Below are 26,671 nucleotides of genomic sequence, written 5' to 3' on the forward strand. Positions count from 1 at the left end.
GTCATTTGCAAGGTAATTCATTTAACACCTCATACGGGGAAGGTAGCTGTTCAACCCAGGGTAGCAGTTTCCAGCCTAGGACTACAGCTCCCATCATCTCTGACCGTGGGCCATGCTGGCTGGGGGTGACAGGAATTGTGGAACACCATTCAGGGCCCTATATCGGAAAATTATTACCGCTATTACTTCGATATCTCTCAATAGCCAAAGCTGTCTGCGCTGTTCACAAAAATTAAAACCCTAACATACAACATGATAAAACATCATATAAAACCTTTAAAAGTTTAAAATAGATTAAAACCAGAGTAAAATACAGCAGCAGAGTATTTTACACATTTAAAAACACAACACAGTTAAAAACAAAACTGACGGTCTAAAAAACTTGGGGAAATAAAAAGGTCTTCACCAAGCACCGAAAAGATCAAAATGTAGGCGCTAGGCGAGCCTCTCTGGGGATGGCATTCCACAACCGGGGGGCCATCACTGAAAAGGCTCTCTCAGCAGCTGGCCAAGACCATCTCTACAAGCTACCAACAACCCCTGAGGAAAAAGGCTCTCTTCTCAGACACTGACCTAGGCAGTTGCTGCTGTCACCATTATCTGCAAAGGATTGCTTACCTCTATATTCTTGCAAGCCACATTTTTTACCACAGCTGGGAAGAGATCAGATGCATTCTTGCCTCGGGCAATCATCTGGGGTAAGGAAAGACGCAATGGGGTAGCTAGTCAACAAGTCTGCATTCCCTAGATAGGTTCCCCCGTTAATCACCCAGCCACTCCCCTGCCCCCTTGTACATGTTGGTTTCCTCTCATCTCCATTAACTTAAGTCAGAGGTGGGCAGAAGGTTGATGGGGAAGTACTGGTAGATCTCTCAGTGATTTGCGGCAGATCGATAAGGGTTTCTGACTCTGAACTGCATTAAACATCTTCTCCCCACCCCTAAATGAAGTTGCTGAAAAAGAATGCTTGGGAGAAAAGCACAAGTCTTTTTGTATCTGAAAGGACCTGTGAGCTTCCTTCTGGCACTGATCACAAATTCCTGGGCTGAGCACATGCTCAGAGGCACTCTGTTTCTTGATTCAGAGCATACGTTAACCCGCCTGAGCCACGATTTTGCACCCAGCACCAGTTGGTGGACCTCAGGGTGGTAGTAAAAAAAAAAGTAGATCACACAACAAGCCTGAAATCTGTCTTAAAGTAGCAAATGTGTGGCACCACACTGCATGCATCCCTGACCACCAAAGACGTTTATTAAGGCTAAAAGAATCAAGTGTTTCTGGTAAGGAACAGCCCCTACCAGAGGGCCACAGCTGGATATAGAGGACAAAACGTGCTGACTTCCCTTAAACATCAAGGGAACGTATTGGTTGCTGCATGGGTGTGGAAATTGGAGGGGCTAAGGGGACTCCCCAAAACAGAATGAAGTGGGGTAGTGGAGCCAGGGTTTATAGGGTTGACATGGCGGGACTTTCTGATGAGCAGGGAGAATATCATCTGTCACCCCATTCAGGCTTCCCTGTTACCTTTCAGCTTTGGTGTAATCCTCAAAGTAGCTGGGATGGGGTGGGGATGCATTTCCCCAGCAACAATATATTGACTGGGTTCACACAACACGCTAACCCACACTCTGTGGTTGAGTGTGGGTTGTTGTCGAACTGTGGGTTGTTTGTCAAACTGTGGGTTGTTTGTCAAACCGTGGGTTAGTGTGTTGTCTGAACCCACAGTTCAACAAACAACCCACAGTTCAACAAACTGCAGGGTGGCTTGTTAACCATGCAGTGTGGTTTATTTTTCTCAGACAAGCCACCTTGAGAACCCATGATTTGTTGTTGTTCAGGGTGGTTAACAAGCCACCCTGCAGAAAATGTCCTGGGTTCAGACAACACGCTAACCCACAGTTCAACAACCAAGCCATGGTTCAACAACAACCCACGCTCAACCACTGAGTGTGGATTTGCGTGTTGTGTGAACAGCCCTATTGTTGTGAGCTATCCCTGTGGTAATGCAAAGTATTTTGGGAGTGCTTGGTCTTGAATGGGTAATTAAGGGCCCATCAGATTTACAAAAGACATACATAATACACAGAGAGAGAGAGAGAGCTGGAGCAACACAGATGATTGCATTTTGGACCTTCCTTGGGGGCGTGGCTGTGGGGAATGTCATGATGAGCACTGGCACTTCAGAATTTACCACTAAACCACTGGCCATGTGATCTGAAGGATGAGTACAAGCTGGACTCAGGACGTGAGATTATTCACACTATTAGCAATTGCATGAATGCATCTGTGTGCTTTTGTAAATGAACAGCGGCTGCATGGGATGGGGGGGCAAGAGGAGATCCAAACCAGGTCTTCCTCAGCTCCTAATTACTTTTTTAAAAGGCTGATTGCATGAATAACATCATGTGTTTGGTTTGATATTCAGGATGGAAAACTCAGATCAAACTCTTGGAGTCGTGGAAGGTAAAACTCACAGCCTTGTACAGGTGACTGTTTGCTTCTTAAGCACCAGGGCAATACCACATGCATTAGTGACAGCGACCTGCAATTAAACAGGCTCTTGGCCAGGTCTGAAAGAGGGAGGAAGCAGGAGGAGGAAGCAAGAGCATGTGCAAAAGAGGAAAAGCATCCCAAGCAAAGACCATCAGCAGCAAAACAGGCAGACGTTTTCCAAGTTTGCCTCTGAGCAGATGGCTCCGGATCCTTGCACCACAGCCGAGTTGTGAGGACGTGCTCACCGCTACAATCCTCTTCATGGCCTCGAGCTTCAGTGAATCCTTGTTACTGTCCAGCATCTCCTTTAGATCATCATGTCTGCATAAAGAAAAAGGGCTCTCAGCACAGGAATGCCAGGGGAGGAGCTCCGTTAATGCAGCAGCAGAATCTCATAACACCTTAAAGACTAAACTTGTTTATTATGGCAGAAGCTTTCATAGGCCGCAGAGCCACTTTGCCAGATATACGAAATTGACAGTGAAGGGGAGATACATACATACCTCTGAGTACAGAGAAGAGGAGAAAGAAGAGGAGGAAGGGGAAGAAGAAAAAGAAGAAAAAGAAAAAGAAAAAGAAAAGGGAGGAGGAGGAGGAGGAGGAGGAAGAAAAGAAAAAGAGGAAGAGGGAGAAGAAAAGGGAAGAGAAGGAAGAAAAAGAAAGAGGAGGAAGAAGAAGAAGAAAGAGGGAGGAAGCAAGAAGGTGAGGAACAGGAAGATGAGGAAGAAAGAGGGAGGGCACAAGAAGACAAGGAAGAAAAAGACAACAAAGAGGAAGAAAAATGCTATTCTTATAAAGTGAGGTCAAACAGAGATGCAATTCACTATATTTACAGCAACTTCCCACATTCATCTCCCTCTCCAACTCATACCATACGTTTTGATGCTGCTCTGGCCAACTCTATGGGCAGCAGCCCCACTAACAGATCATAAAGATAATAAACACAATGCACAATAGAGGGGGATGAAGGATGAAGGGGAAAACAATTGTGCCCTCCCTTATTAGTATCTGATATAGACTATGTCTGTTTGTGTATGTGGATCGTGCCGGGAAAGGCCATTCCTCACACTTCTTCCCCCTCCTCTACCCCGCCCTGACCTCCAGCCTTTATATTCTCCCTTTCCTAGTAGAGTGAGGAGAGCCAGCATGGTGTAGTCATTAGTGTCAAGGGCTCCTTGGAGGGCTCTCAGTCTAATCCAGTAGCCAAGTCCAGACACAGACAAAGGGATTCTTTTCAAAGCTTTATTCTTCTTTTACAACTTAACAGCTCTACAGGTAGCAACTAGATCTGAGCAGCAGCATCCCTATGCCCTAAGTTGGAACAGTTGGTCCCGGTTTGAAGGGCAATTACTGGCAGACCCCTGAATATAAGGACTAGGGAGAATCCCTCCCCTTTTCCCTTGGATCCTCTGGGCGCAACCGTTCTTCGAGCGCCAACCGGGCGCTACGCCTCCTTTCCGCACTCTCCATTTGGCGCCGCTCTCTGCGTCTGCGCCGCGCATCCCCCCCAGTCTGCTATCTGTGCTGAGTCACTCCCTGGACTGCTTTCTAAACTAGGAATGTGGGTGGGAGGAATGTCCGTCAGCTGTTGGTCCTGGGAAAAAAGGAGCGCGCTCCTCTCCCGAAGGAGCGACTGCTTTTCCTCAGCATCAGAACTACTCTGGGATTCTATGGGCTCAGTGTCCACCCTGACATCTAGAATGTTGAACTAGAACTGAGGAGACCCAAATTCAAGCCCCCACTCAGCCTGGAAGTTCACCGGTCACTATCTCTCAGCCTATCCTACCTCACAGGGTTGTTGCTGTGAGGATAACATAGAGGAGAGGAGAAATCATTTATACTTCCTTGAGCTCCCAGGAGGAAAGGCAGGACACAGATGCAATAAATAAATACATAGCATCCTTCAGCTTTGGGTTCTTGGAGAAAGGATGGGCAATAGAATTGTTATTGCTAATTAAACTGTTCTGTAAGCACAGAATTAACTTTAGCCTTCTGTCCAGCCTGCAGATCAGCTCCTAGGTAGCCAGCACACTCTTTCACCAGAGACTGCTGGGCAACCACTTCATAAAGCTTCACATCGCTCAGCAAATGATGGCCCTGCTTGGAGCAAACCAAAAATAATCACCCCAAGACCAGAAACAGCCATGCTTTTAATGCCTCTTGCTCTCTGCTCCTTATTACATATATATTCCACTTCTCCTCCAAGGAGTTCAAGGTTGTGTACATGGTTCTCTCCCCCTCCCTTTTTATCCTTACAAGAACTATGTGAGGTAGGTTACGGTGAGAGCTGCTAGTGACTGGCTCAACACCACCCAGTTGAGTAGGGGATTTGAATCCAGGTCTCCACAGGCCTCATGCTAAAAACTCTACACCACGCTGGCTCTCCCTGTTACACTACCCCATTATGATCAAGCTGGTGGGGGAGTGGGAGGAATGGGGTTTTCCCTCCATCACCTTAATCACAATTCCCTCCACCCCACCACATGTTGAAGTAGCAAATACACCATTCAAAAGATTGCCGAAGATGTCTGTTCAACATTTTTACAACTAAGGAATAAGGCAGGAGACATCTTTTCACATCTCAGAGCACTTAAAGCAAGGGTGTTGAACCTCTATCAACTTGGGGGACGAATTCAATTTGGAGAAGCTCTCGGGGGCTGCGTTCCAGTGGTGGGCAGGGCCAAAGCAAAAGTGGGCAGGGTCAAAACACCAAAGTACTAGCATATTTTACCTTAAAGCTCATACTGCCAGTATCTAAGGGTTAGGAAAGGCATTTCAATCTTTTAGAATGGAGGCAGGATGTGCAAGACCTGGGAAACCACCAAATGATCAATGGTGGGGAGGAAGTAGCATAGCCATCTGGGAAACATTTGTATTGGGACTCCAGGCAGGCCAGAGCTGGCCCAGGGGCCTGAGGTTCAACACCGCCTTTCCTTGGGCCTTCCCCAACAACAGCCTCTGACCCAGTCCTCCCCTGAGCGGTCTCCTCTGCAGAGTCTTCAGGGACTCTGGACAAAGTTTAATGCACGTAGGCACTATGGGGTCTCATTCAGATCTGAGGGGGCCCTAGAACTGGGCTTCAGTACAGCTTCCAAACCATGTAAGTATTCCCCAAAGGGTGCCCAGTAGATAGACTACAACTCCCATCATCCCCATCTGTACATTGGTCTTTGCCTATCTAGTGTCCTCCAGACTGGAGATGGGGGGTCCAGTCTTGGCTGGTGGCTCCAATGTCAGTGGAGCAGTGCATCCGTTCCAGGTTGCAGTCAGAACAGGTAGCTCCTTTAGGGTTCTGATAGGTTCTGACTGAAAACCGGAGCGGATTCACTGTTCCACTGACACCGAAGCCACCAGCCGCCACTGGGCCAATGTAAAGGATTGTGTGCATGTGCGTATATATCTGCAATTATTTGTGTTTGTGTGTATACATGTACACACACACACAAACAGCTGGTTCCAAACAACAGCAGATGGTGCTAAAGCAAACTAGGAAAAGGAGAAGTCTGCTGTGAAACCCAAAGCTGCAAGAAACTGGGGCAGCTCCTGGTTTTGTTACAAGCCCTGAGAAAGCCCTCTCACTGAACCAGAGGCCCAAAAATGGAAGGGAGAATGAAAAGGAAAAAATCCTCCAAAGTAATCGGCCTAACTGGCAGGAGAGAGCCTATCGGCTCTATGACAAACTTTATGACTATCCTGCTCATCAAAGAAACCTGAGGTATATTAAACCTCACTTCAAGACCTAACGTGTTATCTGTGGTTGTTATGGTGACTGGGGTGAGGTCGGGAGAAAAACCTCGACCCCCTGTACCCCAGGGTCCTATCCCACAACAGGAGATGAGGAGCGCTCAGATCGGTCTTGCTCTCGTCCCCTATAGCCCCATGAGAGGACATGGGTTTCCATGGAGACCCTCCCAGGTTCCACCTTTATTAAATGAATCTCAGGCCCAAACCACACAGTACGCTTAATTGCATGGCTCAGCCTTCCCCAACCTGGAGCCCTCACAATGTGTTGGGTCACAATTCCCATCATCCTCAGCCACTGTGGTTGTTGGGCGTGATGGCTGAGGAAGATGGTAGTTGTAGTCCTACACCTCTGGAGGGCCCCAAGTTGAGGACATCTGGTGTAGCATTTAACTTCATCTCAGTTTCTTGATAAATTACAGGTCCGTCCCCCCCCACCCGCCACCCAGGTTGGCACTTTTTTCTTAGAGCTCCAAGCCATGCACGGGGGGGGGGGGAGCATTTTCAGTCAGGACCTGGCTGGGGGGCAAAAAGATAACCCTCCCCTTACCATGTGCTGCATTCCAAGCAAGAATGTTAGCACTCTGGGCCTGTAATTATTTTGCTAAGAAACCAAGATGTAGCAACATGCTACACAATAGGCATAACATGTAGTTTGGCCCTTAGGTAGCGGGATTGACAGAGACCCCTGGCTTGTGCTAGAGACACAGGAATCTGCCTTATACAGGCCCAGACTATTTCTCCATCTAGCCCTGTGTTTATTCTGACTAGCAGTAGCTTTCCAGGATCCCAGGCAGAGAAGAGTTTTTCCTATCACTTACTCCCTGATCCCTTTAACTGGACATGCCAGGGACTGAATCTGGGAACTTTTGCACGCAGTGCAGTAGCTCTACCACTGAGCGATGATCCTTCCCCACTCATTTGCTCCAAGCACTACCCATATTTGTAAGTGGGTGCCATCACAGAATTCACTTACACTGCTTGCTTAACCTTTACAATCAGCCCTGGGGCTGAGCTTGGAGGAAGGTTCCAACAGCAAGGAGTTCCAACCCCGGTCTGAAAAATCCTTGAAGAGGTGGTAGGAGAGCTCTGGATCCTCCCTGTATCCGTGTGTGAATATTCTGGCAGTCCCTTTCCTTTCCCTGGCTGGGGAGGGGGTGGGGGGAAGTGTCCAGGAAGGATGGGAGGTAAAAGGTGGGAGAAAAGAAGGTAGATGTGGAGGTGGAGCGCCGTCAGTGTCCTACCAGCCACAGCTAGGCAAAACCAGGACTGGGAGGGGCTCACTCCCACAGGTGGTGTACCTGCATCTCCAAATTTTGTTGGCCCTGCCTACTAGAGCGAATGGGAGGAGTTGTCCGTGCAAGGATACTTTCCTCCTCCGTAGGAAAAAGTGCTTTATCTCAGCGTAACAGGACACAAACAGACCGGTGGTAGATTCTTTCTGTAAGGGTGTTGGAACCATGAGCTATAACTTTCTGTGAACACAGCATGAGAACCCTACATTTATTTATTAAATTTACAGCCTGCCTTCCCATCAAAAACTGGCACTCAAGGCAGCTAACAATAATAAAATCCAGATTTAAACAAAATCTTGGTTAAAACACTGCATCAAAACACATCAGTTCAAAACACAACAGTAAAAGACAGAGCCAGCACCCAACCAGTGAAAGCTTACATGCCAAAGGCCTGCCTAAATAAAAACAGCTTTGCCTGCCGATGGAAAGACAACAGAGAGGAAGCCGACCTAGCTTCTCATGGAGGGAGTTCCTGAGCCCAGGAGAAGCCACCGAAAAGGCTCTGTGTCACGTCCTCATCAAATATGCCTCCGATGGCAGCAGAACCATGGAAGTGCCTCCCTGGAAGATCTTAAAACCTGAGCACTTCATATGGGAGAACGCGAATTTTTAGCTAGAGCGATCTCAAGCCATATATTATTATTAAATAGATTTAAATATAGGGCTTCATAGATCTTATGTTTGTAGATGAAGACTACAATCGTGATACTTTTGTCACTAATGTCAGATTAGAACGAAAGGAACAAATCCCAAGGCAGCTCCTTCTCTCTGTTGAAGACTTTCAAAGAATGATGCCTCTGGCAAAGCCAAAGGGCTCATGGGAGGAGGCAAGTCTAGGGACATTCTCACACATATGGTTGGAGCGGGAACATGGCTGGTGAACCACGTGTGAGCACACCCTTGTAGGCCACAGTTCATGAGCACAGAGCCTTCCCAAACCTGGTGTCCTCCAGATGTGCTGGACTACAACTCCCATCATTTGCAGCCAGCATGGCCATTGGCACCAGGTTCGGGAAGGCTGGTGTACAGCAATGACTCTTCCACAAGAGGCTCCCCCTTGGGGCAGGGGAGACTAAAGGACCAAAGACAGGAGAGAGACAGAGGCATGAAGGGAAATTCGATCCTCACGAGCTGTCCACACAAAAGGAACCAAAACCCACAGCAGTCTGTGAAATATTTATCTCCACCAGGAATTCATTCACAGCAGAATGAAAGGGAGACGCCGCCGTGGCTCAGAGGCAGTTGCTACAGCAACGTCAGCGTGAGGCATTTCACATGCCCCGCACTCAGCCACGCCAACATGTCCACACCAGGCATTCAGCACCTAGATGCGAGTGTGTGCAGCCAGCTGGCGATCTCCTGCGGGAAGCTACCAGTGCCTAGCCAGACACAGCCTGGGAGAATGCAAAATGGTGGCTTGTATACCTTGGCGGTAGCCATTTCCTCATTAAAGCCTTCCAGCTTCTGTTCAGCCTCTCTTATTCTATATGGCTCCTGCAGCTTCTGACCACACCCATTTCATGCCCCCTTTGGATGGTGATGGGGCGGGGGATTCCACCATATTTGATCCAAGCCAATGCATTTTCCCAGGGCTAGTGTGACTCCAGGACATTTAGCTTCCCAAGGCAGAGCAGTAAATGGCACCCCGTTGCCCACCCCAGATCAAAGTACATGGTGCCCAAGGCTGGTCAAATTACTTTGGCACCTGAAGCACACAATTTCACAAGCATCTCTCCTCCTCCCTGGTTATAGAGGTACAACAACAGTAACCAACAATATGCTGCCCTTTCATGGCAACTGCCTGAGACAGCTGACTCATCCGCCTAACGGTAGGACTGGCCTTGCAGTTTTCCCCAATCTGTCTCCAGCAGTAATGCCTGGTCAAGATGGTAGAAGGCCAGGGAATCTGGGTGGATAACAGACAGAAATTGGACCCTTTAAAATTACATCAAAAATGCAATCCTGTGCTGGTTGGGGCATGCTGGGAGTTGTAGGACTTTTTCTGTCTAAACATGTATAGGACTGCACCCTAAATGAAACAAAAAGAGTCACCCACTTTTATTTGACGTTAATTAAGAACACCTCCAGCTCTTTGGTTCTATGTGTGCACAAGAGCCCAGTTCACACGCGTTCATCATTGGACGAATGCAGCATCGAACAATGATCTGAGCGTGTGAATCAACCATCACAAAAGTAAGCTCCATTTGGAATCCTTGTCAGGGGAGTCTGTTCACACATTCAGTGGCAAGGTATCTCAAGCCAAGAGAGCTTCAGCTATTGGGCGGTATAGAAATGAAATAAATGAAATAAATAAATAAAGCCTAGAGAAATTGAGACTTGTAGTCAGGTGTGAACCACCCATCAGGCCAGTTAGATTCCTTGCTCTGCTCAGAGGCATGCATCGAATGATGGGAAGGGTGGAGGTAGACATCCATTCTTTCAGTCCTCATAACTGCAAGTCCAAGGGACTGTACTTCCCTTGCATCTGCCAAGGGTTGCACATATGCTACGTTATGTAGCTTCTAATGTGCCTCCTCCCATCACCCCAAGCCTGTTGCTGCATAAAACACTGGTTTAGCCCATCAGCCAGGTCTCTCTGTTGCCAGTGCCGCCACCTATCTTGTGTATTGTTGCCATTATAGTTTCTACGGTAGTTTTCGAGGTACAAAATGGCTTCATATTTCTTATTCCATTTATTGTCAGAACTCTGTGTGGTAGAATCTGTGGGGTGAGAGGAAGCAATTAGTACCAAGACCACCCAGAGAGCCATGGCTGAGCAGCAGGATTTGAACCAGAAGTTTTTCCTGCATGAAAAACCTAAAACAGCTCAAAAGGGAGCTACGGGATATGAACTAGTGATCTCACAGAAACGTGTGGCAATGATTTTAAAGGCAGCTTATGGCCTCAGCTCCAAATAATTGGAGGAAGGCATTTCTAAAAGTATTTAAAAAGTTCTACAAATCACATATCATTACCTCTCTCCTATATCAGGAGACAGACAAGAACTTGTTCCTTTGGGTGGAAAAACCCACCCAATAACCTGATAGTAACTAAGGCTGTGACATATGTAGTGCTACCGTAAGCATGTTTACTCAGAAGCAAATCCCAGTGTTTCCAATGGGATTTACTCCCTGGTAAGTGAGTTGAAAATTGCATCCTTAGCCAATCAATTGGTTAGCTTAATCCACTTAAAAATAGTTTGAACAATTAAAAGGGTGCACCTAATTAACTGGGGAGGATGTTTTTTAAAAGATATTAATAGAACTACTAATAAGAACTGCAGGTGGCAAGGGGCACCTTAAAAAAGGCATCCCCTTTTGCACATGAGAAAGAAGAATGGCAGTACTAAAATGGTGCCTGCCTGCTGTGACAGATGCAACCACCATCAAAACATAAAGTACCCTTTTCCCTGCAGAACTATTGCCTTTTTGGTGCAACAGTCCTAGCATTAACTAACCCCAGAATAGTGATGTCACAGACTATCATTCTCACACCATTCCTAAGCATGCATCAAAAGGGTCAGAGGAGAGGGAAGAATCCATCCTTCTACAAAAACACCCGAGGACCACGCCCCTCAAAAGGTGATTGTACGTGTGTCTACTTGGAACCAAGCGCCACTGAGCCCAATAGGACTAAGCGTGTATAAGGGCTGCAACCTACTGAAAGTTAAGAGGTAGTGAACCTGGTTTAAATGATCCTCCCCAAAGGAACACATCTTTCCCTGTTTAACCTGGCCTCCATCTCCCCTATATCAATCTCTTAGATTGTAAACTCCTTGGGGCAGGGAACTGCCCCCTTGCGTTCCTTAAAGGGCAACACACATTTGGGGACCCTGTAAAAATAATCTTGAATCCTTGACCTGAAAGAGAGTCAATGTGGTGTGGCGGTTAGAATGTTGGACTCTGGTCAGGAGACCCGGGTTCTAGTCCCTAGTTGGCCATGGAGCTCACTGGGTGACCTCAGTCAGTGACCCCCAGCCTAACGTACCTCGCAGGGTTGTTGTGAGGACAAAACAGGGCAGAGGAGGCTCATATGGGCCGCTTTGGGCTCCTTGGCGGAAAAAGTGGTACATAAATGTAACAAATAACAAAATGAATGAATAACGGCCGCAGGGAAAAGATCCCGGGCGGGCAGCGACGCGCGCCCTCGGCCCGCCTGCCCTACCGTAGCGGCTGTGCGACGCTGCCGTCGAGGCTGCTCTCCTGCTGCGGGGCGGCGGCGCGGTCGGGCGCCTTGAGCAGCCTCAGCTCGTCGCCTTCCAGCGTGCTGTACCACGCCTGCGGAGCGCCGTCGGGCACCAGGACGGGGCTTTTGGCCTCCTCGCCCGCGCCCGTCTGCTGGGATTTCACCAGGCTGGCTGCGCTCGCAGGCAGCTGCTGCAGCAGCTTCTGCATGGCCGAGGCGGCTCGGAGAGGCGCGGGCAGGGCAGGGCAGGGCAGGGCAGGGCAGGGGCGCGCGGACGGCGCGGCTTCGGCGGCTCAGGCCGCCCCTCGCGCAGGACAAAGGCGGCGCGGCGAGCGCGCGCGCGCGGAGCTCCCCGCCGAGGAGGCCCCCCGGCCGCGGTCTGCGCGGGGCCCCAGCCTCACGAGCGCCCCGGTCCCAGGAGGCAGGGCCCGGGCCGCGTGGGGGCGCCGTGCCGTGCCGTGCCAGGCCCGGCCCGCCCGGCGTCCCCCTCGAAGTGGCCGCGTCGCGCTCAGTCGCCCCGCCGGCCACGTTAGCAAGTCCCCCGCCGCTGTCGCTGCCGCCTCCCCGCTCGACTCGCTGCTCGCCGGGGCGGGGGCGGGGCTCAGGGCGCTTCCCAGCCACTCCGCCCGCAGCCCGCCGACGCGCGCCGTCCCCTCCGCTCTCCCCTGAAACCAGACGCCGCGGAAGCCGGCAACTCCAGACGCCGGCCCGCGGCGCGGCAGGCGCTGCGCCGCCTGGTGGCCGCGCGCAGGAGCTCCCCCGCGCCGCGCCGCCGCGGGGAAGGAGCCGGAGCGCGCCAGCGGAGGCGCCGCCTCGCTCGGGGAGCCAACGGGCAGGGCCGCTTTTCGCCTCGCCTGGCGGCAGGGATGAAACGACTCAAGGCGCAACCCTAAGAAAAACGCCCTACGACTCCCATGGTGTGCCCTGCTGGCTCGGGAATGCTGGGACCTGTAGGACTTTTCCCCGTCTAGGCGTGCACAGGATTGCGCCCTCAGTTTATAAGGTAGGGGGGGGGAGGCAAACCCAGACCAGAATGCGCCTTTGTTCACATATCAGCCTTTCCGAAAGTACTAAAACCCCACAGGCCTTGTTTGTCTTGTCATTACGTTTCTATATCCCGCCCTTTGTCTTCCCCAACCTGGTGCACTCCAGATGTTTTGGACTTCAACTCTCATCAGCCCCAGCTAGCATGGCCAATAGAAATGCCTGGAGTAGTTGCAGGGAAAAAAAAAGTCTGGAGACATGCAGTGTATATAGTTCTTAGCTCTGCTCCCATCCTATTTGATCCACAAAACAACCCTGTGAGGGGTTGCATAGGATTGTGATTTTATAGTACAATCCTAGATATGTCTACTCAGAAGTAAGCCCATTGGGTCCAATGGGACTTACTCCCAGGTAAGCATGAATAGGATTGCAGCCATAGGGAGTAAGTTCCATTGAGAAAAGTGGGATTTACTTCCAAGTAAGCATGCATGGGATTGTGCTCTAGATTTCCTCTCCAAAAGTAAAATTTAAAAGTTTTGCTCATCTTTCCCACAGGCAATAGAGATGACCAAGGAAGACATTCTTGGGTAAATAACCCAAAATGTGTCAGATCATCTCCGGAGCCTCATGCAAAGAGGAGGAGTTGGCACTTGGGAGAATTCTCTGTCAGTTTTAGAACAACAGAATCCCATGAGATATTGCCAGGGAAAGTGTTGTTATCAACACCAGTGATAGGAAGAAAGCAGGCCATTTTTAGTTAGCATACATTTTAGTATGTACATGGTCACTGCCAGGGTTCATAGCTCAGTGGGGTAAAGCACCTGCTTTGCATGCAGAAAGTCCCTGGTTCGATCCCTGGCATCTCCAGGTAGGGCGAGGAAAGAATCCCACCTGGACCACTGGGGAATGCTGGGAGTTGTAGGTCTTTTCTCTGTCTAAACATGCATAGGATTGCACCCTAAACTAAGTTAAGGCACATCCTGAAAACACAGTCGTGTTTAAGGGGCCTGACCCTTCTGGGCAACCATTGATGGCGGCCTGTCTTTCCCCTTGGCTACAAGCTCCCCCCCCTTCATGGATCACTGCCTTGTTGTGGCGAAGGGGCTTGCGTAACTCAGTGAAGCCATAAGCTATGCCGTGCAGGGCCACCCAAGACGGACAGGTCATGGCAGAAAGTTCTGACAAAATGTGGTCCACTGGAGAAGGAAATGGCAACCCACTCCAGTATTCTTGCCAAGAAAACCCCATGGAACGTATCACAAGGCTAAAAGAGATGACGCCGGAAGATGAGCCCCTCAGGTCGGAAGGTGTCCAATATACTACTGGGGAAGAGCAGAGGGAATTTCCAAGTAGCGCCAGAAAGAGTGAAGCGGCTGGGCCAAACCCGAAAGGACACTCAGCTGTGGATGTGTCTGGTGGTGAAAAGAAAATCCAATGCTGTAAAGAGCAATATTGTTTAGGAACCTGGAATGTCAGATCAATGAATCAAGGTAAGCTGGAGGTGGTCAGACATGAGATGGCAAGATTGAACATCGACATCTTGGGAATCAGTGAACTAAAATGGACAGGCAAGGGCGTATTTAATTCAGGTGACCATCATATCTACTACTGTGGGCAAGAATCCCTTAGAAGAAATGGAGTAGCACTCATAGTCAGTAAAAGGGTGGGAAAAGCAGTACTGGGGTACAATCTTAAAAATGATAGAATGATCTCAGTACGAATCCAAGGCAAACCATTCAACATCACAGTAATTCAAGTCTATGCCCCAACCACTGAGGCCGAAGAAGCTGAGGTTGATCGGTTCTATGAAGACCTACAACACCTTCTAGAACTAACACCAAAAAAAGATGTCCTTTTCATCATAGGGGATTGGAATGCTAAAGTAGGAAGTCAAGAAATCACTGGGATAACAGGCAGGCATGGCCTTGGTGTACAGAATGAAGCAGGACAAAAGCTAATAGAGTTTTGCCAAGAGAACACGCTGATCATAGCAAACACTCTTTTCCAACAGCACAAGAGGCGACTCTACACATGGACATCACCAGATGGTCAATATCGAAATCAGATTGATTATGTCCTTTGCAGCCAAAGATGGAGAAGCTCCATACAGTCAGTCAAAACAAGACCTGGAGCTGACTGTGGCTCAGATCATGAGCTGCTTCTTGCAAAATTTTGCCTGAAATTGAAGAACATAGGGAAAACCACTAAACCATTCAGGTATGACCTAAATCAAATCCCTTATGAATATACAGTGGAGGTGAGGAATAGATTTCAGGGATTAGACCTGATAGACAGAGTGCCTGAGGAACTATGGACGGAGGTCTGTAACTTTGTTCAGGAGGCAGCAACTCAATCCATCCCAAAGAAAAAGAAATGCAAGAAAGCCAAGTGGCTGTCTGATGAGGCTTTACAAGTAGCTGAGGAAAGAAGGGAAGCGAAAAGCAAGGGAGAAAGGGGAAGATATATCCAACTGAATGCAGAGTTCCAGAGAATAGCAAGGAGAGACAAGAAGGCCTTCTTAAATGAACAATGCAAAGAAATCGAGGAAAACAACAGAATGGGAAAGACTAGAGATCTCTTCAAGAAAATCGGAGATCTCAAGGGAACGTTTTGTGCAAAGATGGGCATGATAAAGGACAAAGAATGCAGGGACCTAACAGAAGCAGAGGAGATTAAGAAGAGGTGGCAAGAATACACAGAAGAACTATACAGGAAAGATCTTAATGTCCCTGATAGCCATGATAGTGCGGTCACTGAACTTGAGCCGGACATCCTAGAGAGTGAAGTCAAGTGGGCCTTAGGAAGCATTACTAACAACAAAGCTAGCGGAGATGACAGTATTCCAGCTGAGCTATTTAAAATCCTAAAAGATGATGCTGTTAAAGTGCTGCACTCAATATGCCAACAAATTTGGAACACTCAACAATGGCCGCAAGACTGGAAAAGGTCAGTTTACATTCCAATTCCAAAGAAGGGCAATGCCAAAGAGTGTTCAAACTACCGCACAATTGCTCTCATTTCACATGCCAGCAAGGTGATGCTCAAAATCCTACAAGCTAGGCTTCAGCAGTATGCGAACCGAGAACTACCGGAAGTACAAGCTGGGTTTCGAAGAGGCAGAGGAACTAGAGATCAAATCGCCAACATTCGCTGCATCATGGAGAAAGCAAGAGAATTCCAGAAAAACGTCTATTTCTGCTTCATTGACTACGCTAAAGCCTTTGATTGTGTGGATCACAACAAACTGTGGCAAATTCTTAAAGTGATGGGAGTACCAGACCACCTTACCTGTCTCCTGAGAAACCTGTACGAGGGTCAAGAAGCAACAGTAAGAACCAGACACGGAACAACTGAGTGGTTCAAAATTGGGAAAGGAGTACGACAAGGCTGCATATTGTCACCCTGCTTATTTCACTTATATGCAGAGTACATCATGAGAAATGCCGGGTTGGATGAATCAGAGGTCGGAATTAAGATTGCTGGGAGAATTATCAACAACCTCCGATATGCAGATGATACCACCCTAATGGCAGAAAGCGAAGAGGATCTCAAGAGCCTCTTGTTGAGGGTGAAAGAGGAGAGTGCAAAAGCTGGTTTGAAACTCAACATTAAAAAAACTAAAATCATGGCATCCGGCCCCATCACTTCCTGGCATACAGAAGGGGAAGAAATGGGAGCAGTGACAGATTTTACTTTCTTGGGCTCCAAGATCACCGCAGACGGTGACTGTAGCCATGAAATTAAAAGACGCTTGCTCCTGGGGAGGAAAGCTATGGCAAACCTAGACAGCATAGTAAGAAGCAGAGAGAGACATCACCTTGCTGACAAAGGTCCGTCTAATCAAAGCTATGGTTTTCCCAGTAGTAATGTATGGCTGTGAGAGCTGGACTATAAGGAAGGCTGAGCGCCGAAGAATTGATGCTTTCGAACTGTGGTGCTGGAGAAGACTCTTACGAGTCCCCTAGACTGCAAGGAGGTCAAATCAGTCAATCCTAAAGGAAATCAACCCTGAGTGCTCATTGGAAGGACAGATACTGAAACTGAAGCTCAAATATTTTGACCACCTAATGCGAAGAGAAAACTCTCTGGAAAAGACCCTGATGCTGGGAAAGACTGAAGGCAAAAGGAGAAGGGGACGACGGAGGATGAGATGGCTAGATAGCATCACCGATGCAATGAATATGAACTTGAGCACACTCCGGGAGAGAGCGGAGGACAGGAAGGCCTGGCGTGCTATGGTCCATGGGGTCACGAAGAGTCGGACACGACTGAACAACAACAACAAGCTCCCCAGCCAGCCTGCAGTCAGGAAGAAACAGACTGGAACTGCTTCCCTGAACTAGGGATGTACAGATTTTGTAAGATCCGTTCCATCTCCGTTTCACAGATTGTTAGGTGCCTTTCATAGAATCATAGAATAGTAGGGTTGGAAGGGGCCTACAAGGCCATCGAGTCCAACCCCCTGCTCAATGCAGGAATCCATGTCAGGATTTTTTTCCGTTGTCCGCTCATTGACAGAATTGGACTTTTTCCCATTTCCCAGATTTGTGCAAATTCACACTTGCGTTAATCTCCCCTGAAGTATACAAACACACCCCCCCCATGTGCATTTTCATGCTTTAGCCTATGGGTAAAATGTGCATTTTCAGCTGGTGTTTTTTTTAAAAAATTACGTATTTTTACGTATTTTTCAATGACTGAATAAAATTCCAGAAAGTAAAAAATCAGGCTGCAAGTCCACGGAATCCATGCAATTTGGGAAAAGCCAGTCTGCTGTGGAATCTGTGGATCAGATTCACAGAAATCTGAACTCATTTGATTATGTTGCAGATTTCTCCTAAAGCCCTTTGTGATGTTGCCCACCCCCACCTCCATTCTCTCTCCCTTCAAGCAAGGGTGGTAGAGCACATGGGTGGTATGGACGTTGGATGATCCTGGGATGTTCTATGGGGTGGTAGAACATCCCAGGATCAGTCTCTGACATCTCCAGGTAGGGCTAGGAATTAAAGGTGTCCCCAACCAGTTGTGTCTGACTCTAGGGTGCGGTGCTCATCCCCGTTTCTAAGCCGAAGAGCCAGCGCTGTCCGAAGATGCTTCCGTGGTCATGTGGCTGGCATGATTGAACACCGAGGTGCACGGAACGCTGTTACCTTTTCCGCCGAAGTGGTACCTATTTATCTACTTGCAATTTCTTGCTTTCAAACTGCTAGGCTGGCAGGAGCTGGGACTGAAGACGGGAGCTCATTCCGTCACGCGGCACTCGGGTCTTGAACTGCTGTCCTGCCGACCTTCCGGTCTGCAGTTCAGCGTCTTAACCACTAAGCCACCGCGGCCCCTTAACCACTAAGCCACCGCGGGCTAGGAATTACACCTGTCTAAAACCTTAGAGGGCTGCTCCCAGTCCGTAGATGTTTCAGCCTAGAATTCCCATGATCCATCACCATTGGCTATGCTAGCTAGGGCTGATGGGAGTTGTAAGCCAAAACATTTGGAGGGCCACAAGTTGCTCACCCCTGCAGGAGACAATCCTGAGCTAGATAGATCAAGGCTCTGTAAAATGCAACATCCTATGTTCAAATCCTACGTTTTCCCTAATGCCTTTGGAGCAACCCTTTGCAGCGCAAACTAAATCTCCTGGTGTTCTTATAGGATCTACTCACTAGTAAGCATGTTTAGGATTGAAGGCTAAACCCTCATACCATACTGAAACTAAGCCATAGTACAATTTCCAGAGGGGTTAGGCTGTTGCAGAAATATCCAGAAAAATCTTGTGGAACTGTAAAGACTAACAAATTTATTATGGCACAAGCATTCATGAACTAGAAGCATGTATCAAAGGGCTGGATGTGCCCGATCTTATCTGATCTCAGAAGCTAAGCAGGGTCAGCCCTGGTTAGTACTTGGATGGGAGACTGCCTGGGAATCAGGCTTCCTGCACTGAGCAGGGGGTTGGACTCGATGGTCCTGTTGTTGTTCAGTTGTTAAGTCGTGTCCGACTCTTTGTGACCCCATGGACCATAGCATGCCAGGCCTTCCTGTCCTCCGCTCTCTCCCAGAGTGTGCTCAAGTTCATATTCATTGCATCGGTGATGCTATCTAGCCATCTCATCCTCTGCCGTCCCCTTCTCCTTTAGCCTTCAATCTTTCCCAGCATCAGTGACTTTTCCAATGACCTTTCTCTTCACATTTGGTGGCCAAAATATTTGAGCTTCAGCTTCAGTATCTGTCCTTCCAATGAGTGGTCAGGGTTGATTTGAGTTTTTTAATGTTGAGTTTCAAACCAGCTTTTCCACTCTCCTCTTTCACCCTCAACAAGAGGCTCTTGAGATCCTCTTCACTTTCTGCCATTAGGGTGGTATCGTCTGCATATCAGAGGTTGTTGATAATTCTCCCAGCAATCAGCAATCATTTAACAGCATCATCTTTTAGGATTTTAAATAGCTCAGCTGGAAGACTGTAATCTCCACTAGCTTTGTTGTTAGTAATGCTTCCTAAGGCCCTCTTGACTTCACTCTCTAGGATGTCCGGCTCAAGTTCAGTGACCGCACTATCATGGCTATCAGGGACATTCAGATCTTTCCTGTATAGTTCTTCTGTGTATTCTTTCCACCTCTTCTTAATCTCCTCTGCTTCTGTTAGGTCCCTGCCTTCTTTGTCCTTTATCATGCCCGTCTTTGCACAAAATGTTCCTCAATTTAAGCCGAAATTTTACAACAAGAAGCTCATGATCTGATCTGATCATGATCAGCCAGCTGCTTCACTCTTTCTGGCGCTACTTGGAAATTCCCTCTGCTCTTCCCCAGTAGTATATTGGACACCTTCCGACCTGAGGGGCTCATCTTCCGGCGTCATCTCTTTTAGCCTTGTGATACGTTCCATGGGGTTTTCTTGGCAAAAATACTGGAGTGGGTTGCCATTTCCTTCTCCAGTGGACCACATTTTGTCAGAACTCTCCGCTATGACCTGTCCGTCTTGGGTGGCCCTGCATGGCATAGCTTATGGCTTCACTGAGTTACGCAAGCCCCTTCGCCACAACAAGGCAGTGATCCATGAAGGGGCGATGGTCTTGTAGGCCCCTTCCAACCCTATGATTCTATGAATCCTTCTATGAATCTGATGAAGTGGATTCTAGTCCATAAAAGCCTATGCCATAATAAATGTATTAGTCTTTAAGATGCCACAAAACTCTGCAGAGTTATTAAGCCTCAAGATGTGTATCTGAAGTCAATGTGTCCCTCTTCCTCACCAACCTCTGCTGCTTTCCCAGTGTCACATTTTTGATGGTAAGCTCTGCGGGGCAGAGATGTCTCTTCTTGCTGTTACATAACACATCATGCAAACTGCTGATGCTATATGAATAACAGTCAACACAAGTCCCAGTTCCCCAGTGACCAACATAGGTTGTCTCAGGTTGCCTGGAGTAATTTGTCCTGTTAGCTTAAAGCTTGCTTAGCCACCAGAAACATCAGCAGAACCAAAAAGACTTCTTGGCTACGTGGCGTAATATTCCCAAGCATTCCAAACCCACATGCTGTCAGACCTCCTCAGGAAGCAAATAAGCCTAGCTCCCCTGTCTCCGCCACCCCTCACGTAGTCTGTAACGTTGGGAATAGCAAGGCATTCACAACTGACTTGTGTAAGCGTCAAGGCTACACTAGGTGTGAATTTGTACTTGCAAGATCTTCACATTACACTCGATGTAACATAGAACATGCTGATCAATATGCCTCCTGCCCATGCCATACTTGTCTTTGTTAGTGGATTGCTACAGACATCTCTATGCTCTGTTCTATCCTGTTGTTCCATGAGATAAGCTTCTAGACACAGATACATATACTGTCAGGGTGGACACTGAGCCCATAGAATCTCACAGTAGTTCTGATTCTGAGGAACGGCAGTCGCTCCTGGGAGAGGAGTGCGCTCCTCTTTCCCAGGGCCAACTGCTGATGGAGATTCCTCCCACCAGCGTTCCTAGCATAGATAGCAGTCCTGGGAGTGACAGAGCGCGGGAAGCAGACTCGATGGACGCGCGATGTCGACAGCGGCACCAAATGGAGGGAGCGGAAAGGAGGCGTAGTGCCCGGTTGGCGCGCAAACAACGGCTGCACCCAGAGGATTCAAGGGAAAAGGGGAGGGATTCTCCCTAGTCCTTAAATTCAGGGGTCTGCCAGTAATTCCCTTTCAAACGGGGACCAACTGTTCCAACGTAGGGCATAGGTACTGTGCTGCTCATATCCAGTTGCTAACGGTAGAGTTGTTAAGTTGTAAAAGAGGAATAAAGCTTTGAAAAGAATCCCTTTGTCTGTGTCTGGACTTGGCTACTGGATTAGACTGAGAGAGGCCTCCAAGGAGCCCTTGACATATACATATATACACACACACCTACTTTCAGGGAGGCACTCTAAAGCTGCAATCCTATATATACTTACCTAGGAGTAAGCCCAGTGAACACCATGGGGCTTACTTCTGAGTAGACATGTCTAGGATGGCACTGTAAGCTACAATCCTAAACACACTTAAGATGTAACCTATGCATGTTCAGACAGAAAAAAGGCCTACAACCACAAGCACCAGCTGGGAGCTGTAGGACTTTTTTCTGTCTAAATATGCAAAGGATTGTAGATCGGTGTGGCAGAGCACATACTTAGCATGCAGAAAGTCCCAGGTTCAATCCCTGGCCTCTCCAGGTAGGGTGAGGAAAGAATCCTGCCTGGACCCCTGAAGAGCTGCTGCCAGACAGTGTCGACAACATTGGGCTAGACGGAAGGTTTTGACTCAGTCATAGGCAGCTTCCTATGTTCCTATTTCTGCCTCTTCCAGAGGCTCAGCCCCTGTTCTATTTTCAAACTGTGGGAAACCACAGTTGAGCTTCCCCAACCTGCTGTCTGCCATATGTGGCTGGGGATGATGGGAGCTGCAGTCCAAGACATTTGGGCAACTGATTGGGGAAGACTGGAGCAGAGGATAAGGGAGGGGATCGCAGCTCAGGGGCAGAGCAGGCGCTTTGCATGCAGAAGTCTCTCCCAGGTTCAATCCAGTTAAAAGGCCCAGAGAGCAGCTGGTGGAAAAGACCTCTGTATGAAACCCTGGAGGTGCTGCCAGTCACAGTAAACCAGGGTATTGAACCTCTGGCCCATGGGCAACATCTGGCCTGCTTGGGGTCCCAGTCCTGGCCCACCAGTGTTCCCCACCCCCTTCCCCATGACCATGGAGTGCTTAGTGGTTTCCTGGATTTTGAGTGTTTTCCCCCTTCTAAAAGGTTGACATCCCCTCTCCTAGGGCGCAGTTACTGGAAGTAAGAAGTTGAGCTAAAATATGCCAGTATTTTTGGCCCCACCCTTTTGCCTGCGGCTCCACTGACAACTGGAAAGCGGCCCCCGGGAGCTTCTCCAAAGCTAAATTCGGCCTCCTGGAGTTGACTATCCTAGGCCAGATGGACAAATAGCCTGACTTGCTATAAAACAGCTTCCTGGAGTTCATCTACTCATATGAATAGAATCATAGAACAGTAGGGTTGGAAGGGGCCTACAAGGCCATCGAGTCCAACCCCCTGCTCAATGCAGGAATCCAAGTCAGAGCATCCCTGACAGATGGCTGTCCAGCCTCGTCTTGAACGCCTCCAGTGTGGGAGAGCCCACCATCTCCCCAGGTAATTGGTTCCATTGTCGTATTGCTCTAACAGTCAGGAAGTTTTTCCTGATGTTCAGCCGGAATCTGGCTTCCTGTAACTTGAGCCCATCATTCCGTGTCCTGCACTCTGGGATGGTCAAGAAGAGATCCAGGCCTTCCTCTCTGTGACAACCTTTCAAGTACTTGAAGAGTGCTATCCTATCTCCCCTCAGTCTTCTCTTCTCAAGGCTAAACATGCCCAGTTCTTTCAGTCTGTCTTCATAGGGCTTTGTTTCCAGTCCCCTGATCATCTTTGTTGCCCTCCTCTGAACCCTTTCCAGTTTGTCTGCATCCTTCTTAAAGTGTGGTGCCCAGAACTGGACACAGTACTCCAGATGAGGCCTAACCAGTGCTGAGTAGAAGGGAACTAGTACTTCCCGGGATTTGGAAGCTATGCTTCTATTAATGCAGCCCAAAATAGCATTTGCCTTTTTTGCAGCCACATCACATTGTTGGCTCATATTCAGCTTGTGATCGACAACAATTCCAAGATCTTTCTCGCTTGTAGTGTTGTTGAGCCACGTATCCCCCATCTTGTAACTGTGCATTTGGTTTCTTTTTCCTAGGTGCAGAACTTGGCATTTATCCCTATTAAATGTCATTCTGTTGTTTTCTGCCCAGCGCTCCAGTCTATCCAGATCACTTTGAATTTTGTTTCTGTCTTCCAAAGTATTAGCTATCCCGCCCAATTTTGTGTCATCTGCAAATTTGATCAGCATTCCCTGCACCTCCTCCTCCATGTCATTAATACAAATGTTGAAGACCACTGGGCCCGGGACTGAGCCCTGCGGTACCCCACTCGTTACCTCTCCTCAGTTTGAGAAGGTCCCATTGATAAGCACTCTTTGAGTCCGATTCTGTAGCCAACTGTGGATCCGCCGGATCGTTGTTTCATCAAGCCCACTTTGAGCTAGTTTGCTCATCAGGAGATCATGGGGCACTTTGTCAAAAGCTTTGCTGAAGTCGAGGTATATGATGTCTACAGCATTCCCACGGTCTACAAGGGAGGTTACTTGATCAAAAAATGAGATCAGATTTGCCTGGCAGGACTTGTTTTTGACAAATCCATGTTGGCTTCGAGTAATCACGGCATTGTTTTCAAGGTGCTTCCAGATGGATTGCTTTATCATCTGCTCCAGAATTTTCCCAGGGAATGATGTCAGACTGACTGATCTGTAGTTCCCAGGTTCCTCCTTTTTACCCTTTTTGAAGATAGGGACAACATTAGCCCTCCTCCAGTCATCTGGCACTTCCCCCGTCCTCCATGATTTCTCAAAGAGAATAGACAGCGGTTCTGAGAGTTCTTCTGCCAGTTCCTTTATGACTCTAGGATGCAGTTCATCTGGCCCTGGAGATTTGAACTCATTCAAAGTCATTAGGTGTTCCTTGACCATATGCCTATCGATCTCAAGCTGCAATCCTGCCCCTTCAGCCTACACTTCGCCTTTGCCAGGGGGGTCATAGACCCTCTTTTGGGAGAAGACTGAGCCAAAGTAGGAATTGAGCACCTCTGCCTTTTCTTTGTCATCTGTTATCGTTTTGCCATCCTTATTTAATAGCTGAACCACCATTTATTTCCTCTGCCTTTTACTATGCACGTAGCTGAAGAAAGCCTTTTTGTTGCTTTTAGCATCCCTCGCTAACCTCAGCTCGTTCTCAGCTTTAGCCTTGCTGACGCCATCCCTGCAATTCTGTGCTACCTGCCTGTACTCTTCCTTTGTTACTTGGCCTTCCTTCCACTTCCTATATGTGTCCTTTTTTGTTTTCAGGTCATCCCTAAGCTTTTTGTGAAGCCACATTGGCTTCTTCTGTTGTCTTCCACCTTTTCTTCTTGTTGGAATGGTTTGTAATTGTGCCTTGAGAATTTCCTTTTTTAAAAGCTCCCACCCATCTTGGACTCCTTTTCTTGTCAGCATCGCTTGCCATGAGACCTTACTGATCATTGTTCTGAGTTTATTAAAATCAGCTTTCCTAAAATCCAGGGTACGCGTTTGACTACACTCGGCTTTTGCTTCCCTTAGAACCAAGAACTCAAGTACAACATGGTCGCTTTCCCCCACAGTTCCTGTAACTGCTACTTTAGCAGTTACTTTATACTGTAATATACTCAAATGTTCATGGTACAATGTTCTTCAAGACCCATGTGGGACCAGGCACTGCACAGACACAGGGCAAGAGCCAACAAAAAATGGCTGAACAGGCACCATGGTTCATACAGAAGATGTGAGTCGGGATGTTCACCTCTTTCCTCTACAATGAACTCACAAGGTGGGCATAGGCTCACAAGCCACCTCACTATCAACCTTAGTCCCCCATCTGCAATATGGGGACAAAAACTGCCTACGTTACAGAGTTGTTGTAAGGACTGGATAGTGTGGCCACGCGGTAGCAGCACTCTATATCGGCGACGGGTGTGGGAACCTCTTTCAGCCCATGGGCCAAATCCCTTTGGGGGGAAGGTAAACTTTCCCCTTCCCACAAGCTACATCCCCCCCTTTTTTTCCTGCATGGCAATTAAGCTTAGGGGGGAGAAAACCTTTTCCCACTGGTTTGGAATTATCTGGGGCAGGGTACAAATTAACTGAAATGTTTATTTTAATTGAGATGGTTTGGCTGAGGAATTAATTGGCTGGCTTTGCCTCCTTTGAAATTTTAATTCCTAGCAATTAAAATGTGCATATATAGATATAAATTAGCATATCCCATTTTTAATGCAGATGTGTGTCCAAAGGGCCCCAAATCTTTTAAGGGCCTAGCAACACCCCTGACCACAGCCAAGCCTCTGGTAGCTGTACAAAAACTTTCTATGCGATGCAGAGGGTCCATGCGGTAGCAGCACTACATGGCATGGCCCCATGTGAAAAAATCGCATGAATGCTTGCAGCATCCACATGGGTGCCTGCCCTTGCCCGTGCCTTCTTCCCTTCCAGTTACATAAAGACAGCTAAATCGGTGATGCTGCTAGCCAGTGAAAGAACAGCAGAGGCTTCCACGTCGCCAATCTACAATAGCTTTCCCCAACCTGCTGGCCTCCAAATGTGTCGGACAGCAAATCCCACCATCCAGGGGATGCTGGGAATTGTAGCCCAGCACATCTGGAGGGCACCAGGTTGGGGAAGGCTTGTCTACAACAACCCAGAGGGCTCGTGCGCAACAAACCGTCTCCAAAGCTAATCAGATACGGTGGAGGGGAAGGGAAGGGAAAGTGCAACCCTTGCTGCGGAAGAGATCAGAGCCCACTCCCATAAGGGAAGCTGGATTTCATTGGAGGGCTGGAGGAAAAGGAAACGCCAGTCACTTTGCTACTGTGGAAGGAGGAAGCATCACGCCAGGCTGCCTTAGAGCAGTGAGCTGTCCAATGTACCAGTGCCGCTCTCATCCACACCATGGAAGTGGCTGGTTGGCTCTCGCAGCTGCCGCCTCCAAGGGAAGAAAAGGCGAGACATGTAAACCCGGGAAAGGAATTATAGAGCCACTGAGTTTGCGTTTTTTGAACGCAGAACACAAACAGCCCAGCGGTGCACACAAAACAGTGTGGCCAACGAAACAAACCTCCCACAAGTGGATGATTACATATTACTTGTTACTAAGCTCAGTGCTCACTCCTATCCAAGGCTGGACATGTTGAGTGAATTCCACAGTGTAGGCAACCTGGTGCCCAGCTGAATTTTGGACTACAACTCCCATAATCCCTGACCATTGACCATGCTGGCTGAGGCTTCTGGGAGTTGTAGTCCAACCCATCTGAAGGGCACCAGGTTGCCTACCCCTGGTGTAGGTTTAGGATTTGTTACTGGCAGCAGAATTCAGCACCCCCAACTGCCCCATCTTTTCTTTTAAAATACTGTGAAGTTTCTAGACCTCATAGCTGCAAAAAAATATGTTAGTGAAATCTCATAACCACAGCACAGTAGTAGAGTACCTGCTTTGCATGCAGAAGATTCTGGGTTCAATCCCTGGTAAAAAAAAACCTAAAACTAAAACTAAATAAAGATCAAGTAGCAGGTCATGAGAAAGACCCTTTCCTGGCTGAGACCATTGAGAGCCCCTCCCAGCCAATACAGACAATACTGGCCTAGATAGACAAATAGCCTGTCCTCATATAAGGAAGTTTCTACATTGCCAGAAGACAGGCTGAGTAAGATTTCTAGGGGTAGCAGTTACAGCTTCAGTAGCATAGTTGGTTGGTCCACACTGGGACTCAAAGAAGCCAGATACATTATGCCAATTAAGTAAATTTCAGGAATCACAACAGTTCTCAATATTCAGCCCACTGAACTTGGGTGCAGATTTTTTTTTTAAAA

At 48.2% G+C, this 26,671-nt stretch overlaps 1 protein-coding gene across 3 annotated transcripts in view; it reads right to left on the reverse strand.

Moving 5' to 3' along the window:
* Window positions 1-26,671, reverse strand: part of AP3B2 (adaptor related protein complex 3 subunit beta 2) — a 76,085-nt gene that overhangs the window by 46,318 nt on the left and 3,096 nt on the right. The window contains exons 1-3 of one of the 3 annotated variants that reach the window (XM_084817045.1): window positions 11,694-12,289; window positions 2,739-2,814; window positions 619-693 (exon numbers count right to left, since the gene is read on the reverse strand). In XM_084817045.1, the coding sequence (XP_084673171.1) occupies window positions 619-693; window positions 2,739-2,814; window positions 11,694-11,923 (381 nt within the window). In that variant the 5' untranslated portion in view covers window positions 11,924-12,289. Of the gene's footprint in view, window positions 1-618; window positions 694-2,738; window positions 2,815-11,693; window positions 12,290-26,671 lie in introns of those variants that run through there. The other 2 variants (XM_084817044.1, XM_084817047.1) reach the window with 2 other exon arrangements.

This window comes from Heloderma suspectum, chromosome 11 (genome assembly GCF_057233095.1).
Source record: "Heloderma suspectum isolate Gila_16-S chromosome 11, 16-S_ref, whole genome shotgun sequence".
Lineage (NCBI taxonomy): Eukaryota > Metazoa > Chordata > Lepidosauria > Squamata > Helodermatidae > Heloderma > Heloderma suspectum.